General features: G+C 39.2%; 1 protein-coding gene, 1 long non-coding RNA gene and 1 other non-coding gene across 4 annotated transcripts in view; 1 reads left to right on the top strand and 2 right to left on the bottom strand.

The window, feature by feature from the left end:
- LOC137230162 (uncharacterized) overlaps positions 1-16,026 on the top strand; it is a 55,413-nt gene that overhangs the window by 21,866 nt on the left and 17,521 nt on the right. The window contains exons 2-3 of one of the 2 annotated variants that reach the window (XR_010946026.1): positions 8,507-8,619; positions 12,900-13,172. This is a non-coding gene — a long non-coding RNA (uncharacterized lncRNA). Of the gene's footprint in view, positions 1-8,506; positions 8,620-12,899; positions 13,173-16,026 lie in introns of those variants that run through there. The other variant, XR_010946025.1, reaches the window with a different exon arrangement.
- LOC137231401 (U6 spliceosomal RNA) lies at positions 6,035-6,140 on the bottom strand. Its single transcript, XR_010946522.1, has one exon. It is a non-coding gene; the product is annotated as a U6 spliceosomal RNA (small nuclear RNA).
- On the bottom strand, positions 9,203-9,904 carry LOC137231226 (olfactory receptor 10V1-like). The gene has a single exon (XM_067751736.1). The coding sequence runs from the start codon at positions 9,902-9,904 to the stop codon at positions 9,203-9,205; it is 702 nt and encodes a 233-aa protein (XP_067607837.1).

Raw genomic sequence — 16,026 nt, 5'->3', positions numbered from 1 at the left:
AAGATATTATTATTACTTCTGAGACCAATTTCTGAGCTAGAATCTGAAGGTTGATAACCATGATAGCACGTTTTAGACAGCAGGCTGTGGGAAATTGTCTTGTTCGTTTGTTTCATGTGATCAGTTGGAAAGAGTACTGGGGTGATGACCGGGTTGGCTTGGGTTCTAGGTCTGGTGTTGTCATTAACTAGTCTTGTAACATTCTGAGAGTCCTTTCCACTTTTTTTTTTTTTTTGTAAAAATTAGGAGGTTGGGTTAGATGATCTTAAAGGGTCCTCTATCTATGACAGACAACTGATGGCAAAATGCCAGCATTTGCTTACAGTAATTAGGTTGATTTTTTTACTGTCTGCTGGGTTGATATTCATGCAAATCTGCGCAATTCTGTTGAGAGGAAATGGACGAATTAAAATGTGGAATCCAAGTTTTCATAATGTAGATGACAGAGTAGATCATCGAGTTTCATATTTAGAACCACACAATATACTGAAACATCATTTTGGGAACTTGTATGCTGCCTTCATTGTGAGCTGGACTGAATCAGAACATTTAAGTTGGTATTCTACTCCTGTCTCTTACTAGCTGGGTGACCTTGGACTAATCCCTTAAGTGTCTTGATGCTCCATTTCTCAATTTGACAAATGTGTATTATAATGTCCATTTCATAGGGATTCTGTTAAGAGGATAAAAATGATAATATTCTTGGAAGAACCTTGCTTATGGAAAAGTACTGTACACATGCAAAGTCTCTACTTTGATGATCAGGGGTGAGTCATCTGAAAGTATAGCATTGCCTGTTTTCACTCATTTTAATGAATGAAGCTGGTAAAGGGAACAACCAAAGGCCATGGGTGTTAAAAAAAAACAGTAAATAAAAGAAATAATTAGTTTCAAAACCTGGACAAGAACCAGAAATGGAAGCTGGAGTTTTGAAGGTTGACATTGGAGCAAGAGATTTGTCAGGAGACCAGGGCTTCAGCTCAGTGATTATCCACTCCCTGGATTCATTACCCTGAGGCTTATTAAATGGAGTTAGAACCTTTAGGGATATATATGTGGGCATGTTATAATAATTCTCTGATGGCACTGTGTCACCGTAAGGCATAATTATCCGACTCAAGAATAAAGTTGAATTTGTATTAAATTAACTCTAACAAAGAGAACTCTGGTAACAACTGGAAACAAAGATTTAGCACACATCTAAATAAAGTATGCCAGTTCTCAAATATTGGGGCCAATAGTTCAGAGATATTTTCTTGTTTCATGCACGGACACAACTCATTTATAAGACTGTACAGTCTATATTCTTTTCCCTCTTTCTCATGTCTTACAAAGCCCTAGTATCCTGATTATTTCATTCCTTGTAATCTTGAGGCCTTGGGAAAATAAATATACTTTTTCCCCTAATGGTAAAATAAGCAATTCTGTTAGTTCCTCACGGCAGTCCAAATGTCAATCTCTCTCTCTCTGGAGTGTGCTTCTCCAATTATTTTCCTAGAAAACTCCAGCTCATCCTTCCTCAGCTGCTCCAATGCCACATCTTCTGTGAAGGCTTGCTTGGTTACCCCAGACTGTAATTCACTCCCCACCATGCCTCTCACAGTACTTCATGCATGTTTCAGTTTAGCCTTTGTTGCATCAAATCATGGTCATTTGTTATCATGTTTGTTACCCACTCTGGACTATAAGATCCTTAAAGAGAGGAGCATGCCTTTTCCCACAGTTAGGTCTCAAGATCTCATACTATATCTGATGTTGGATATGGGATGAGATCAGAAGAGAGGGGGAGGAACTCAGTGCCTGAACACTTCGTCTAATTTTTGACCTGCATCTCTTCTCTGAAATGGATGTATGCTCAAAAGACAGAGCCAAGAAGTCTCTTCATTATTATTCATCTCTTTTCTTGCTTCCTACCATTCCCCATTTCTCCATTCCTTCCTTTCTTTTATCTTCCCCCTATTCTTACCTGTAATAAATAAAAATATTCACAGTGTAAAAATATAAAGCAGTACATGGATTATGACCTAAAGGACAAAATAAATATTCATAATTAGTTGCTGATACAAATACATAATTGAATAAAATTAAAGGGGGAGAATAGACAAATCTCCCATACAGTAGAATTCCAAGTAGTAGATACTTCCCTCTCAATTTGGGGGCGAATAACTCCCTATTCCTTAAGTGTGAACTTAAGTGGCGACTTCCTTCCAAAAAATACAATTTGGAAAGGGAGAAAAAAGGGTAAGTTTACACTAGAGAACCTGACAAACACTACCTCTGTCAGGTGATCAAAGTCAACGTCAATAGTGAAGTCATGTTTTCAGTATGTACCCTTGACATGATGTGATGAGAATGATGCTTTACCTCCGTGTCTTTCTACCCCAAACTCATAACCCCTTGTCTAACTGTCAGACAAATTCAATTTGAAGGACACTCTACAAAATACCTGACCAGAACTTCTCAAAACTGTCAAGGTTATTAAAAACAAGGAAAGTCCAAGAAACTCACAGCCAAGAACCTAAAGAGACATGACAGCTGAATTCTATGTGGTATCCTGGATGGGATCCTTGAATGGAAAAAGGATATTATGTTAAAAATAAAGTAATCTGAATAAAGCAAGAACTTTAATTCATACGAATGTGTCAATATTGGTTAATTAGTTATGACAAATGTACTTTAGTCATGTTACCAATAGGGGAAACTGAGTACAGTGTGTACATACTCATTCTTATCTAAAATAGATATTCCTCAGTCATTTATTTCCTATTGTGTTACCATGTTGATTGCCTTTATGGCAATTATCACAGTCTATAATTATCTTTTCTGTTGTTTTAACACCAGCATTTAATTTATTAGCAAATTGACACAAAAATGTACAGTAGGCAAAGACTGTTGTCATTGCATCTTTCGTTTCCTTACTTCTCTATATACCAGGGGATCCTGGTTAAAATTTAGAGCCACTGCTTCCTCCCAGAACTCACAATGAAGCATCACATATAGGCCTGTTTCTTTCTTTTTTTTTTTTTTTTGAAGTACGCGGGCCTCTCACTGTTGTGGTCTCGCCCGTTGCGGAGCACAGGCTCCGGTCGCGCAGGCTCAGCAGCCATGGCTCTCGGGCCCAGCCACTCCGCGGCATGTGGGATCTTCCTGGACCGGGGCGCGAACCCATGTCCCCTGCATCGGCAGGTGGACTCTCAACCACTGCGCCACCAGGGAAGCCCAGGCCTGTTTCTTAATAGCATCTTTTCTTTTTCTTTGTTTTTTTGAGCAGAGACAGGTTTATTGCAGGGCCAAGCAAGGAGAACAGGTGGCTTGTGCTCAAAAACCCAACTCCTTTTAATAGCATCTTATGCAATCCTTCACCTTAATTCAACTGAGCAACCCTTTACAGAGATTCCATCTTGAAATGTAATTATTTACTTTGTTTACTCTATGTCTCTCCCGTTAGTCTGTAAACTCAATAGAGCAAAGATCTTCTCTGTTCATTCACTGCTGCATTCCCAGTATGTTCCAGGTTGCCACACGTAGTAGATACTCAGTAAATACCCACTGAATGAATGAAGGAAGGAATTATTGATTGTTGTAACCAAGACTCAGAGGATCATTGCAACTGGAGCAGAACTAACTCATTACATTACATTATAAATAGAATATACTTCATGCTTTCTCTAAAGAGAGGTAGTAGAGAAAGTGCCTTTGACCTGGGCTCTAGTTCATCTTCCCTCCCTCCCTCTCTCCCACCTTTCTTTCTCTCTTTCTTTTCTTCTTCCCTCCCCCCCTTCCTTCATTACTTCCTTCCTTCCTTCCCTAGTTCCATTCTTTCAATAATAAAAACAATAATATCCCCAAGCATCCCGTGAAGTGTGAATAACATGATATTGCCTGGAGTTTCATCTTGGAAGATGTGTAAATAGGTTGGTAATGTCCATTGCTAGGAAGTTACTTCTAGGAGACTCAGCCTTTCTCTATCGAAAGGTTGTCACTGAACCACAAGCACCTAGCTACTAAGGATAAAGGAAGTCTCTTTCTGTGCACAGCTGGGGGCTTTCCCCATCCTGGGATCACTGAAAGCAAGGATGACAAAAAGGCTGGGAATCTTGAAAAACAGACACAAAAGAAGTGTTGGATGTTAGACCCTGATCATAGTGCATCTTCCTACATGTTTAATAAAGAGTAGTGGTGGATAACTAAGAAAGACAGTATTTTATATAGTCTGTGTGCATCTTCACACAGTGCATCATAGTGCATAGTGCATCTTCCTACATGTTTAATAAAGAGTAGTGGTGCATAACTAAGAAAGACAGTATTTTGTATAGTCTGTGTTAGTCTTTGGAGTATTTCTGTGCTTTGATTGGTGTGTTCAGTTTCTTCCGTTAGGTTATTTAACCTGTACTTCTCCAGATGATTTTTTTTTGAGTGTCACCCATTCATTGTGGCAAATTTATGAGATATTTGAAGATATATTAGGCAGGGTCTCTGGAATCAATGAGGTCAGCATCTGATTTGGGAGATAAAACACACAGGCCAGGAATGTTTCCCTAATAATGAAGTCCAATGTGAGACTGTCCCTTGAAAGTGATGTTATCATAGTTGAGAACAGAGGGATAATAAGAGTCAGGTAAGGCTTTATGGTGGAGGTGAGCTTGCCCTGAAAGAATGACTGTGAATTAACGATTAATGGCTTAATTTGGTGTTTTTGAAATCTCTAGACACCAGGCTAACAGAAATAGTTACGTTCTCCAAAGAGGTCAGAGTGTACATGAGCACTACGATGTTACAGATGCTGTGGTGGAGTTATACTCAAGGTACAGAGGGAGCATGGGGGAGAGTGTGGTCACTTGTTCTGGCATGGGAAGCGTGGTCAGGAAAGCCTTTTTAGATGACATGTTGCTGGGCTAAATAGCTCAATAAAAAATACATATCTTTACAAGATATCTAATAGGAAAGCGTGGAGGTATATTGTTTAGGTTTTAACAATCCTCTGTATTTTAAACAGAAAAGATTGGATGTAGTGAGATGTGTGCTTACCAAATCATTGAAAGAGATGGAGAAGGTGGCTCTAGGCTGGGACTCTAGGAAAGACTTTATAGCACAGAACTGGACACCCAGAGGAAACATGACATTTATCTGAAAGAGTCTGGGTAATCAAGGAGTCCCCATTGATGGAATTTTTGGCTCCAGAACCACATCTCATCTGCTAGACTCCCAGCAGCAAAAGTGGAAGCCTCATGCTCAGGGCGCTTCTTCCTCCAGGTTACTCAGTTTTAATTCATGTCTTGAGGGATTGCATCTGAGTGGTGGAAATTAAATAACATCCTAAGTTGTTAGGAAGTCTAAATCCTTTTAGGTTCTGAAGTTTGTGAACACTCACCAGATGGTTGGAACAGATTATGTACAGGCCAAGTTGCCTCCACAAGTTGTACATCGACTGCAAAAGTCAAAGACCATCTAGTACCATACCCCTGGGTAGGTGGGCTGTCTAATTGGACTGGCAAAATACAGATCAGAAGATTGTCCCGTACAAGTCAAACACATGGAGAATATTCAAGTTTGTAATTTATAATTAACACACACGCACATGCATACACACAGCCTAGCTGGTTATCTGCTGTCCACATTGCTCTCGTGCACATTTCTTTTATTTTTAATTTTCTTTATTATAGAGATATAATTGACATATTATATTAGTTTCAGGTATAAGACATAATGATTCAATATTTGTATATATTGTAAAATGATCATCACAACAAGTCTAGTTAATATCTGTCACCACACATAGTTACAAATTTCTTTTTCTCATGATGAGAACTTTTAAGCTCTACTCTCTTAGTAACTTGTAAATGTAAAATTCAGTATTATTAACTATACTCACCATGCTTTACATTACATCCCTAGGACTTATTTATTTTTGGAACTGGAATTTTGTACCTTTTGACCCCTCCCTTCACCATTTTGCCTCCTCTCTCCCCGCCCCACCCACCTCTGACAACCACCCATGTGCTCTCTGTACCTATGAGTTTGCTTTTTTGTTTTTAAAAATACAGAACACTTCACAAATTTGCGTGGGATCCTTGCACAAGGACCATGCTAACCTTTTCAGTATCATTCCAATGTTAGTATATGTGCTGCAAAAGGAGCGCTCATTTCTCTTTTTTCCTTTAGTTAAAAAAAGTTGAGATATAGTTGATTTACAATATTATTTAAGTTTCAGGTGTACAACATTGAGTCACAATTTTTATAGATTATACTCTAGTTATTATAAGATATTGGCTATATTCCCTGTGCTGTACAATATATCCTTGTAGCTTATTTAATTTATACATAGTAGTCTGTACCTCCTAATCCCCTACTCCTATCTTGCCCCTGCTTCTTCCCTCTCCCCACTGGTAACCACTAGTTTGTTCTCTATATCTGTGAGTCTGTTTCTTTTTTGATATAGTCACTAGTTTGTTTTATTTTTTATATTCCATGTGTAAGTGATAACATATAATATTTGTCTTTCTCTTTCTGACTTATTTTACTAGTGGGTTTCCAAACAATAAAATAGCTATCTCAATGCCAATCTCTAGTAAAATTCTGGAAGTGCATGATTGGGCAGATAACTTGTAAGCATTTGAAAAACCTGGTGATGACTAAGAGCCCATAGGAAGTTACTGAAGACAAATGCACCTCACTTTAAAAATAAGGCTTCTAAATGCTTCAGTTTATATAAGTGCTACAGTGTATTTTGATTGTATGGAAGGATTTGATACGCTTCCTATGATATCCTTCTTGGAGAGATGGTTTATTATAGATTGGATGGCGAATTGGTTATTTTTTTGCTGCAAAAGAAACCACTCCAAACTTAAGGGCTTAAAATATCGATGATTTTATTTGCCCAGGTTTCTGTGGGTCAGCATTTTGGCCTAGCTCAACTGGGCAGTTCTTCTGCTGGTCTTACTGGGGTCACTAATGTGGCTGCAGTCATCTGGTGGATTGACTGGAATTGGTCTAGGGAGCCTCAACTTGACATCCAATTTGTGTTCTACAAGGTGTCATTCTAGGCCTGGTTTCTTCACATGTCAGTCTCAGGGCAGCAAGAGAGGACAGGCACCAAAGGGTAAGGGTAAAACCTCTGCCTGCAACAAAGCAAGTCACATATCCATGGGTGACAGGGGTCACCTAAAAACATGGATACAGGATGATGGGGTCAACAGGGAGTGGGGATCATAATGGTGACAGTGTACCACAGATGGTGTTAACTGAACAGGTTTCTATCTAGTTGGACAACAGTTGTCACAGAGGAGGACTACCATAGATGCTGCATTCATCCTGTCCTATTTTAGATATTTGTTAATGACTTAGACAAAGGAAATGAATGCAATTTTGACCATGACACAAAATTATGATGAATAAAATAAATCCTGAAGATGACTTGTCAGTTTAGTCACTTGGCCAAAACTAATAAAAACACAATATATCAGTGTTAAATGAAAAGTCCTCCATGTATGTTAGTAAAATAAATTATGAGAAGGCAGCATTGAAAGACATATGAAAACTATATTTGATACCATATTTATGAGACTAAAAGGATCAAGATGAATTAATAGAAATATAGTTCACAGGTAAAAGTAGCAGTTCCCCAGAACAAAATATTCCCAGTGTATTTTATTTATTTCTGAAAATTCGTAGAAGAATATGGAGCTAGGGAAAATCTAGAAGGTGACTTGTATGATGAGAGGGTTCAAATATAATCTCCTGGAAAATGGTACAAATGAACCGGTTTGCAGGGCAGAAATAGAGACACAGATGCAGAGAACAAACGTACGGACACCAAGGGGGGGAAGTGGTGGGAGGGGTGGTGGTGGTGGGATGAATTGGGAGATTGGGACTGACATGTATACACTAACATGTATAAAATAGATAACTAATAAGAAACTACTGTATAAAAAAATAAAATAAAATTCAAAAATTAAAAAAAATGTAATATCCTGGAGGAAAAGTTGATGGAGTACTTGCTCTAGAGAAAAGAGGACTGAAGACTTATAGAAGATGCACAATCGATCCTAACACATGTGAAGAGCTGTCATGTAGAAGAGAGCTCTTAGGGAGGAAACACAGGATCAGTGGCAGGAAGTTGTTTGTAGATAGAATTTAGCTCAAGGTAAGGTACAGTACTTTAATAACTGGAGGTGTCCAGCGAGGAATGGAGTGTCTTACAAGTTAATGATCTCTCTCCTTGGAAGCTCAAGCAGAGTCTGGAACACTCTCTGAGATAGAAGAGATCCTCAAGGAATCCAATTCAATGATGCCCACTTTCTTCCTCTCCTATATTTTCACTTATTAAATTAAAGAACATTTCCTCCATTATTACTATGCTTTTTATTACTGGGGTGCTCTTTAAATGTTATGAACAGAATCATGAGTTTTCATTTTGGTTAACAAAACAGGAAATGTAAAAAAAATTCCTCCTTCCTTTGGCTAACGGCAAAGCCTCTTTTTTTTTTTTTTTTTTTTCCCCATTCAGGGTCTGCTGGGCCAATATTTAGAACATAATGTTATGACCTTGGAAGGAACACATCTCTGCCACTTCAGAAATAAGGAAACTGAAGCCTAGAGAGATGGAGAAACGTGCACGAGGTAACGTATATTCTTACTGGCAGAGCGAGCTTAGAACAAGGGGAGTGTCATTGTGTGAAGACAGCTTAGTCTTTAGGTTTCCGAATACTTGTGTTCTCATCCTGGATATGTCTTTTGTTAGCTACTTTAGTTTTCTTTTCTAACAGTGAAGACAATTATACTTATTATAGGCTGAGTGAGATAACCCACATAAAGTACCTAGGACGCAGTAGAGGTCCAATAAATAAGTGCTGAAGCTCCTCCATCCATGCCCAGGACATCATGTTACCCTATGTGATAAAGCTTTATTTCAATTAGTAGTATTCATTTCCTCCGGTGCATTCATTATTCTTCTAGAATACTATGTCTCAGTTTGTTGAGGACAGTCCTGGCTCATGTATATCATCCCAGCATAATTATTAACTGCATCCCATTTCATTCTCAGAAGTGTCCTGATTTAAATAAGTCGTAGAACCATCCTACCTAAAACGTGCTTAGTGCCCTCCTTAGGGCATCTTTCAATTCCTTGTTCCTCATACTATAGATCAAGGGGTTTAAAATGGGAGTGATAGAAGTGTAGACCACAGACACCACCGGGTCCATCTCAGGAGAGTAGCTGGAACTGGGGGACAAGTATATAAAGCTGGTGCAGCCATACTGCAGGAGGACCACTAAGATGTGAGAAGAGCAGGTTGGGGAAGGCTCGGTGGTGCCCTTCTGCTGACTGGATCTGTAAAATAGCTTCCACGATGAAGACGTAGGAGATGGAGGTTACTGAGAGGGCGATGCTTAGGACGATGAAGCTGATGATAGTTTGGTGAACGTGCGTGTCTGCACAAGCCAGGCGCACGACGGCAGGCATGTCACAGTAGAAGTGGTAGATTTCGCTGTTGTTGCAGAATGGGAGATGGAAGATTAAAATAGTCAGTGGTAGTGACAGCAGGAACCCCAGTACCAGGGATCCTACCATCAACTCCACACACAAGGGCCAGCTCATGATGAGGGTGTATCGTAGAGGGTAGCAGATTGCTATAAACCGGTCATAAGCCATGACTGCAAGCAGGACACGATCAACCCCACCCAAGAAGACAAAGAAAAACATTTGGGGGCCACATCCAGTGATAGAAACAGGAGTTTTGCCCATTGAAAGAAGGTTTTCCAAGGCCAGTGGGGTGATGGAAGATGTATAGAAGATTTCCAGAACTGCCAAGTTAGCCAGGAAAAAGTACATGGGGGCATGGAGAGAGTGGTTAATCTGGACAGTAACTGCAATGATGGCATTTCCACTGAGGCTGGTCAGGTACATCACCAGGAAAGCCACAGAAATCACCACCTGTACCTTTGGGTCAGCTGAGAATGGACGAAAGAAGAATAGTATCTTTGCAGTTTTTTGTATCAAACAGTTGTTTGATTGTATCAAACAGTTTTATTTATTTCTTCCATGGGTATGGCATTGGACCTACGAAAAGGAAAGATGACACAGTCTCTAGGTACCTCTCATTTAATACGATGCTTTCCCAACGTTTCCATTCATGGAAGTACTTTGGCAATTATGTGCACACTTTCATTTCAAAGCAGATCATGGAACATTATCATGTGTACATTTGCCACCTTTACCCTCAAGTACTGAAGACTGAGAAATCCTCAGTGGCGGGGATTTTGATGATCTTTGCTTTAATTCCAGTGCCTAGCATAGTACCTGATAGAGAAAGTTTTCCAAGAAGTATTTGCTGAATGAATAAAGTCAATTTAAAGTTCAAAGGTACAAAATAGGTAAAATAGGGCTTCCCTGGTGGCGCAGTGGTTGACAGTCCGCCTGCCGATGCAGGGGACGCGGGTTCGTGCCCCGGTCCGGGAAGATCCCACGTGCCGCGGAGCGGCTGGGCCCGTGAGCCATGGCCGCTGAGCCTGCGCATCTGGAGCCTGTGCTCCGCGACGGGAGAGGCCACAACAGGGAGAGGCCCGCGTACCGCAAAAACAAACAAACAAGAACAAAATAGATAAAATAGGGTATCAATTCATTATGGGAAACTTGAAATGTGAAATTTTAGGAATGTATAAATAGCTGTGTGTCGTAGTTTAAAGAAAATTGTGCTAGAGCTACACTGTGATATTGCATCACAAGCTCTATAATTTAGCTCAAAACCTAGAGACTTTATTGCTTCATTTTGCTTCCTCTCCTTTATCCAATAAATACCAGTATTCATTTGTCCCTAAATACTGATAGTTGGTCCTTCAAAGTTTTCTCATATCAAAAAACAAACATTATATAATATTATTCATATGTGGAATCTAAAAAAAATAATAATACAAATGAACCTGTTTACAAAACAGAAACAGACTTACAGACTTAGAGAATGAACTTATGGTTACCGGGGGGGAAGGGTGGGGAAGGAGGGATAAATTAGGAGTTTGGGATGGACATGTACACACTGCTATATTTAAAATAGATAACCAGCAAGGACCTACTGTATAGCACAGGGAACGCTGCTCAACATTCTGTAATAATCTAAATGGGAAAAGAATTTGAAAATGAATAGATACATGTATATGTATAACTGAATCACTTTGCTGTACACCTGAAACTAACACAACATTGTTAATCAACTATGCTTCAATATAAAATAAAAATTTTCAAAAGTTCTCATATCTGTTACTTTGGTCCCTTCCCACTGTCCTGTTAGTTCTATCCATTGTTACCTTACATTTGGATTCTTGTGATTACCTCCCATCTAATCTTCCATTTCCCTTCTTTTCTCTCTATAATACATCCTGTTCTCCATTATCATATTATTCATCTGCTTAAAATTTTTCAAGGCTTTCCTATGTATTAAATGACAGCTTTCTCACTCCTCTGCTGATTATTCCAGTGTCTCCTGGATCAGACTTTTTTGTGTGTGTGTGTGGTACGTGGGGCTCTCACTGTTGCAGCCTCTCCCGTTGCGGAGCACAGGCTCCGGACGTGCAGGCCCAGCGGCCGTGGCTCACGGGCCCAGCCGCTCCGCGGCATGTGGGATCTTTCCGGACCGGGGCACGAACCCGTGTTCCCTGCATCGGCAGGCTGACTCTCAACCACTGTGCCACCAGGGAAGCCCTGGATCATACTTTTTTAGGCTAATCCCACTATGGCCCTCAATTATCCCTGTTATATACCGTATGGTCTACTCATTGGCTTCTTATCCATCATTCTCCTTTCTGCTTCATAGAATTCTATTTTCCTTCTAGCTAGAAGTCTTCTCTCTGTTGTCGGATTCAAATCCTGCCCACTTTTAAAATTCTAGGTTATGTTCTTCTTTTGCAAAGTCTTCCTAGGCCACTCCAGTTTAAATCTCTCTCTCCTTTCTCTGAAATTCTATGTCACTCATCATGTTATGATTTTAGAGCTAACATACTGTCTTTACTGTATCTGTATGTTCTGTCCCAAATTATATTCTAGGTTCCTGGAGGACGAGGGCTCTGTCTTATGACAAATTATCATTTATTCCATGTTAAGTGTTAGGAAAGTGAAAGTACTTAAACGGGTTAGCTTACTTCATCCGTTAAACCACTTTAGTAGGCATGTACTATTATCATACCCATTCTACAGATGAAGACATGCAGGATTAAAAAAAAGTTAAAAAGTGCTTTGGGGCTTCCCTGGTGGCACAGTGGTTGAGAGTCCACCTGCTAATGCAGGGGACACGGGTTTGTGCACCGGTCTGGGAAGATCCCACGTGCTGCGGAGCGGCTGGGCCCGTGAGCCATGGCCGCTGAGCTTGCGCGTCCGGAGCCTGTGCTCCACAACGGGAGAGGCCACAGCAGTGAGAGGCCCGTGTACCGCAAAAACAAACAAACAAAGAAAAAGGTGCTTTGAAGTCACATAAGTTGGAAATGGGAGAGCTGGGATTTGAAAGTTTGTCTATAGAGCTTTTGTCCTTAATCTTTATTTATACTGCACTGCCTCCCCTATACTTTATATCTCCTAAGTGGTTTTGTTATTTGATTGGTTATAGTTCAGCCATAGGTAGAACTCTGGATGGTCAATTGGAAAAAGAGCACCTAAGATCAGAGATCAAAAATGTTTGATTACAGTATTTCCAGACAAGAGAAGCATAATTATAATTTAGACTGTGGTTCATCTAGTAAATACTGCCCTTGCCAATGCAACCAAAAAAATCTCCCTTCTTTCTCTCATAAGGAGCAGAGGGAAAGTGTTTGGTTAAAAACAATGGGGGCAAAAAAAAAAACAAAAAACAAACAAAAAACAAACAATGGGGGCTTCCCTGGTGGCACAGTGGTTAAGAATCCGCCTGCCAATGCAGAGGACACTGGTTCAAGCCTTGGTCCAGGATGATCCCACATGCCGAGAAGCAACTAAGCCCATGTGCCACAACTACTGAGCCTGCGCTCTAGAGCCCGAGAGCCACAACTACTGTAGCTGGTGCGCCTAGAGCCCCATGCTCCGTAACAAGAGAAGCCACCGCAGTGAGAAGCCCGTGCACCGCAACGAAGTGTAGCCCCCGCTCGCCGCAACTAGAGAAAGCCTGTGCGCAGCAACGAAGACCCAACACAGCCAAAAATAAATAAATGGATAAATTTATTTAAAAAGAAAGTTTCTCACTCATTGTGGTCTCTTCATTGTGACAAGATAAAGCTGTAAGTTATGTTTTACCTGGAAGCTATCTCAACTTTAGATTATATGAATTGCTTTTGTTATTGCAAAGAAGAAACTAACTAGACACATTTTTCAAAAGATGGTCTGGAACATATTTGTTTTAAATGATGCCAAAATATTGAACCAAATGTCGGGCCTCATGCAAACAAATAACTGAGTGCTTTGCTTACTTCATTCTTTATGTAAATCTGGAGGGATACTGGGGTTATTGGGATCCATGTTGTGCTTCCTAGACTAGAATGTATAGAGTCTAGAATCTAGAAGGTACAGAGCTGTGTCTAGAACAAAGTGAAGTCCTAGCACCAACATAGCACAGCTTTTTAAAAAAGTCAATTTTAATGTGAAAATTTTTGGATATAAAAAAATAAAAACGTGGAGATAGTATGCATAGAAAAAAGATCTGCATGAATTTTGGAAGATAAAAGCATAAGATTTCCGAGAGATTTCTTGGTGGCTGAGCACCAAGACCTTAGGAATGTAAATTGTCTCTCGTGCTAATTAGATTACCTAAGTAGAAACGATCTAAAAGTACTGATTTAGACCCTAGATTGGCTATTACTCAGTGGAAAATATAATTCCCCAAACTTCCCAAATATAAAACCTTGACTTGGAACACCTCCTCCTTTATTATCCCAAAGAACACAACTAAAGTAGTAGTCAACACTTTCTAAGATAGATATGCCTAGAGAAAACTCCCAGGGGATAACTAGTCTTTGGAAAGATTGTTTATCATCTCTTGAGACTGTTTACAATCATGTGACCAAGAACAAAGCTTCATGAGTTCTTCATCCTTCACGTAAACCCTGTACAAGTTGACTAGTGGCCATAAAAGATCACACAGACCCACAGAATCGGAGCTCTGCCAGGTTATATGATCCATCTCTTCCAAAGAGATTGCCTGACTTCTTCAAGGTTGCCCCAGTCGGTCATTTTTTAATTCATCATTTAAATATACAAGGTACTGTAGAGGATGCAAAGATGATTGAGATGCCGTCTACTTCATGGAGTCAGAGGGACAAGACTGTCAGCCAGATTTTCCCTTATTCTTGTTCTGTTTGCAACACCTTCCATCCTCTCTTGTCAGTTTCTCTCGATTTAAATTGTAGACAACATTTAATAACAAGGGGAAAAAAGTAGTGAAAAGGTGATCTTTTACCTAAGTCAGTAAACTGTCTCTTTGATTATACAACCAGCTTTTAGGAGAATGCATTCATTAAAAAGAGCGTACGAATTTGGGGGAGATGATGATTCCAAGCAAGATGGTAGAAGGTAGGCTATGTTGGAATTGAATGATGTGTATTAGGATCCCAGCTTTGCTACTTATTAATTTTGTGATCTTGCTAGCTCGTTTGCTCTAAGACCCCATTTGCTCAGAATAACACCTCACTACTTTACAAGACTGTCATGATGCGCAGATGAAACACTGTCCATACAAGAACCTACAGGAATGTCTGGCACATATTAACTGTTCAGTAAAGTACACTGATTCATTGATTCCTTCATGATCTATCCTGAGACTGAAAAAGATTTACATGGCTGCGTAGACAGAATGCCTGGCCGGTCTATCTAACATTTTCTGGGAGAAATTTTGTATTACATCTGGTTCCACTACTAGTTTCCTGTGTCACCTTATATTGCAGAATCCCTCTTTAAGTAGAATGAAGGATGAGCACTGTTTCATCTACTTATAAATGAGTTGTTACAGTTAAAAGGTAGTTTATATAAAATGTCCTGACTTTAGGTTTATCTACATGGCCTAATTGAAATTTATGTTATACCTGTTAGCACAAATTTGGACTCACCTGAAGAGGAAAATGAAATCTTAACTTGGGAGTTTTGACTGTGGGATAAACAGGGAAGGGAGAATAATATTCCAACTATCATTCGGGGACAAAAGCCCTGCTTGGAGCACAGATATTTGTTTCTCCTGAAGTTACTCATAGCAGCTGGAAGATTCCCACATCAGGTGGATATATTTATTTTTACAAGACATCTCTGAATAACATTTTCTATATGTTCATATAAATGAATTTTATATGTGAATTTATGAATTCATAAATATTCATAAAATTAATTCATAAAATAAAATATGAATTTTACATATGTCGGTAAATCTGAAGAAATTATGTCTGAAGAGAGTATTTTTACTTTCTGGAAGAGACTCTAAGAGTATTTTCTGGCAGCAGCATCTGGAAAGAAGAGCCAAAGTCGTGTCCCTTTACAATTTTTTTAAAAATTTATTTTACTTCATTTTTATTTTTTCCTTTTTTTTTAAAATTGAAGTATAGTTGATTTACCATGCTGTGCCAATCTCTGCTGTACAGCAAAGTGACTCAGTTATACACACACATATATATATACAGTCTTTTAAAATATTCTTTTCCATTATGGCTTATCCCAGGAGATTGGATATAGTTCCCTGTGCTACACAGTAGGACCTTGTTGTTTATCCATTCTATATATAATAGTTTGCATCTGCTAATTCCAGACTCCCAGTTCATCCCTCCCCCCCATCTCCCTTGGCAACCACAATTCTGATCTCTATGTCTGTGAGTCTGTTTCTGTTTCATAAATATGTTCATTTATATTCCACATATAAGTGATATCATATGGTATTTAAATGGCATTATTTTGTTCTTTTTAATGGCTGAGTAGTGTTCCATTGTATATATGTACCACATCTTTTTTATCTATTTTTTTTCTTTTTTCTTTTTTCTATTTTTTCTTTTCATTTTATTTTCTTTTTTATCTATTTTATCTATTTTTTATCTATT

The sequence above is a fragment of the Pseudorca crassidens genome, chromosome 9 (assembly GCF_039906515.1).
Source record: "Pseudorca crassidens isolate mPseCra1 chromosome 9, mPseCra1.hap1, whole genome shotgun sequence".
NCBI lineage: Eukaryota > Metazoa > Chordata > Mammalia > Artiodactyla > Delphinidae > Pseudorca > Pseudorca crassidens.
This window is presented reverse-complemented; position numbering and strand designations above follow the sequence as displayed.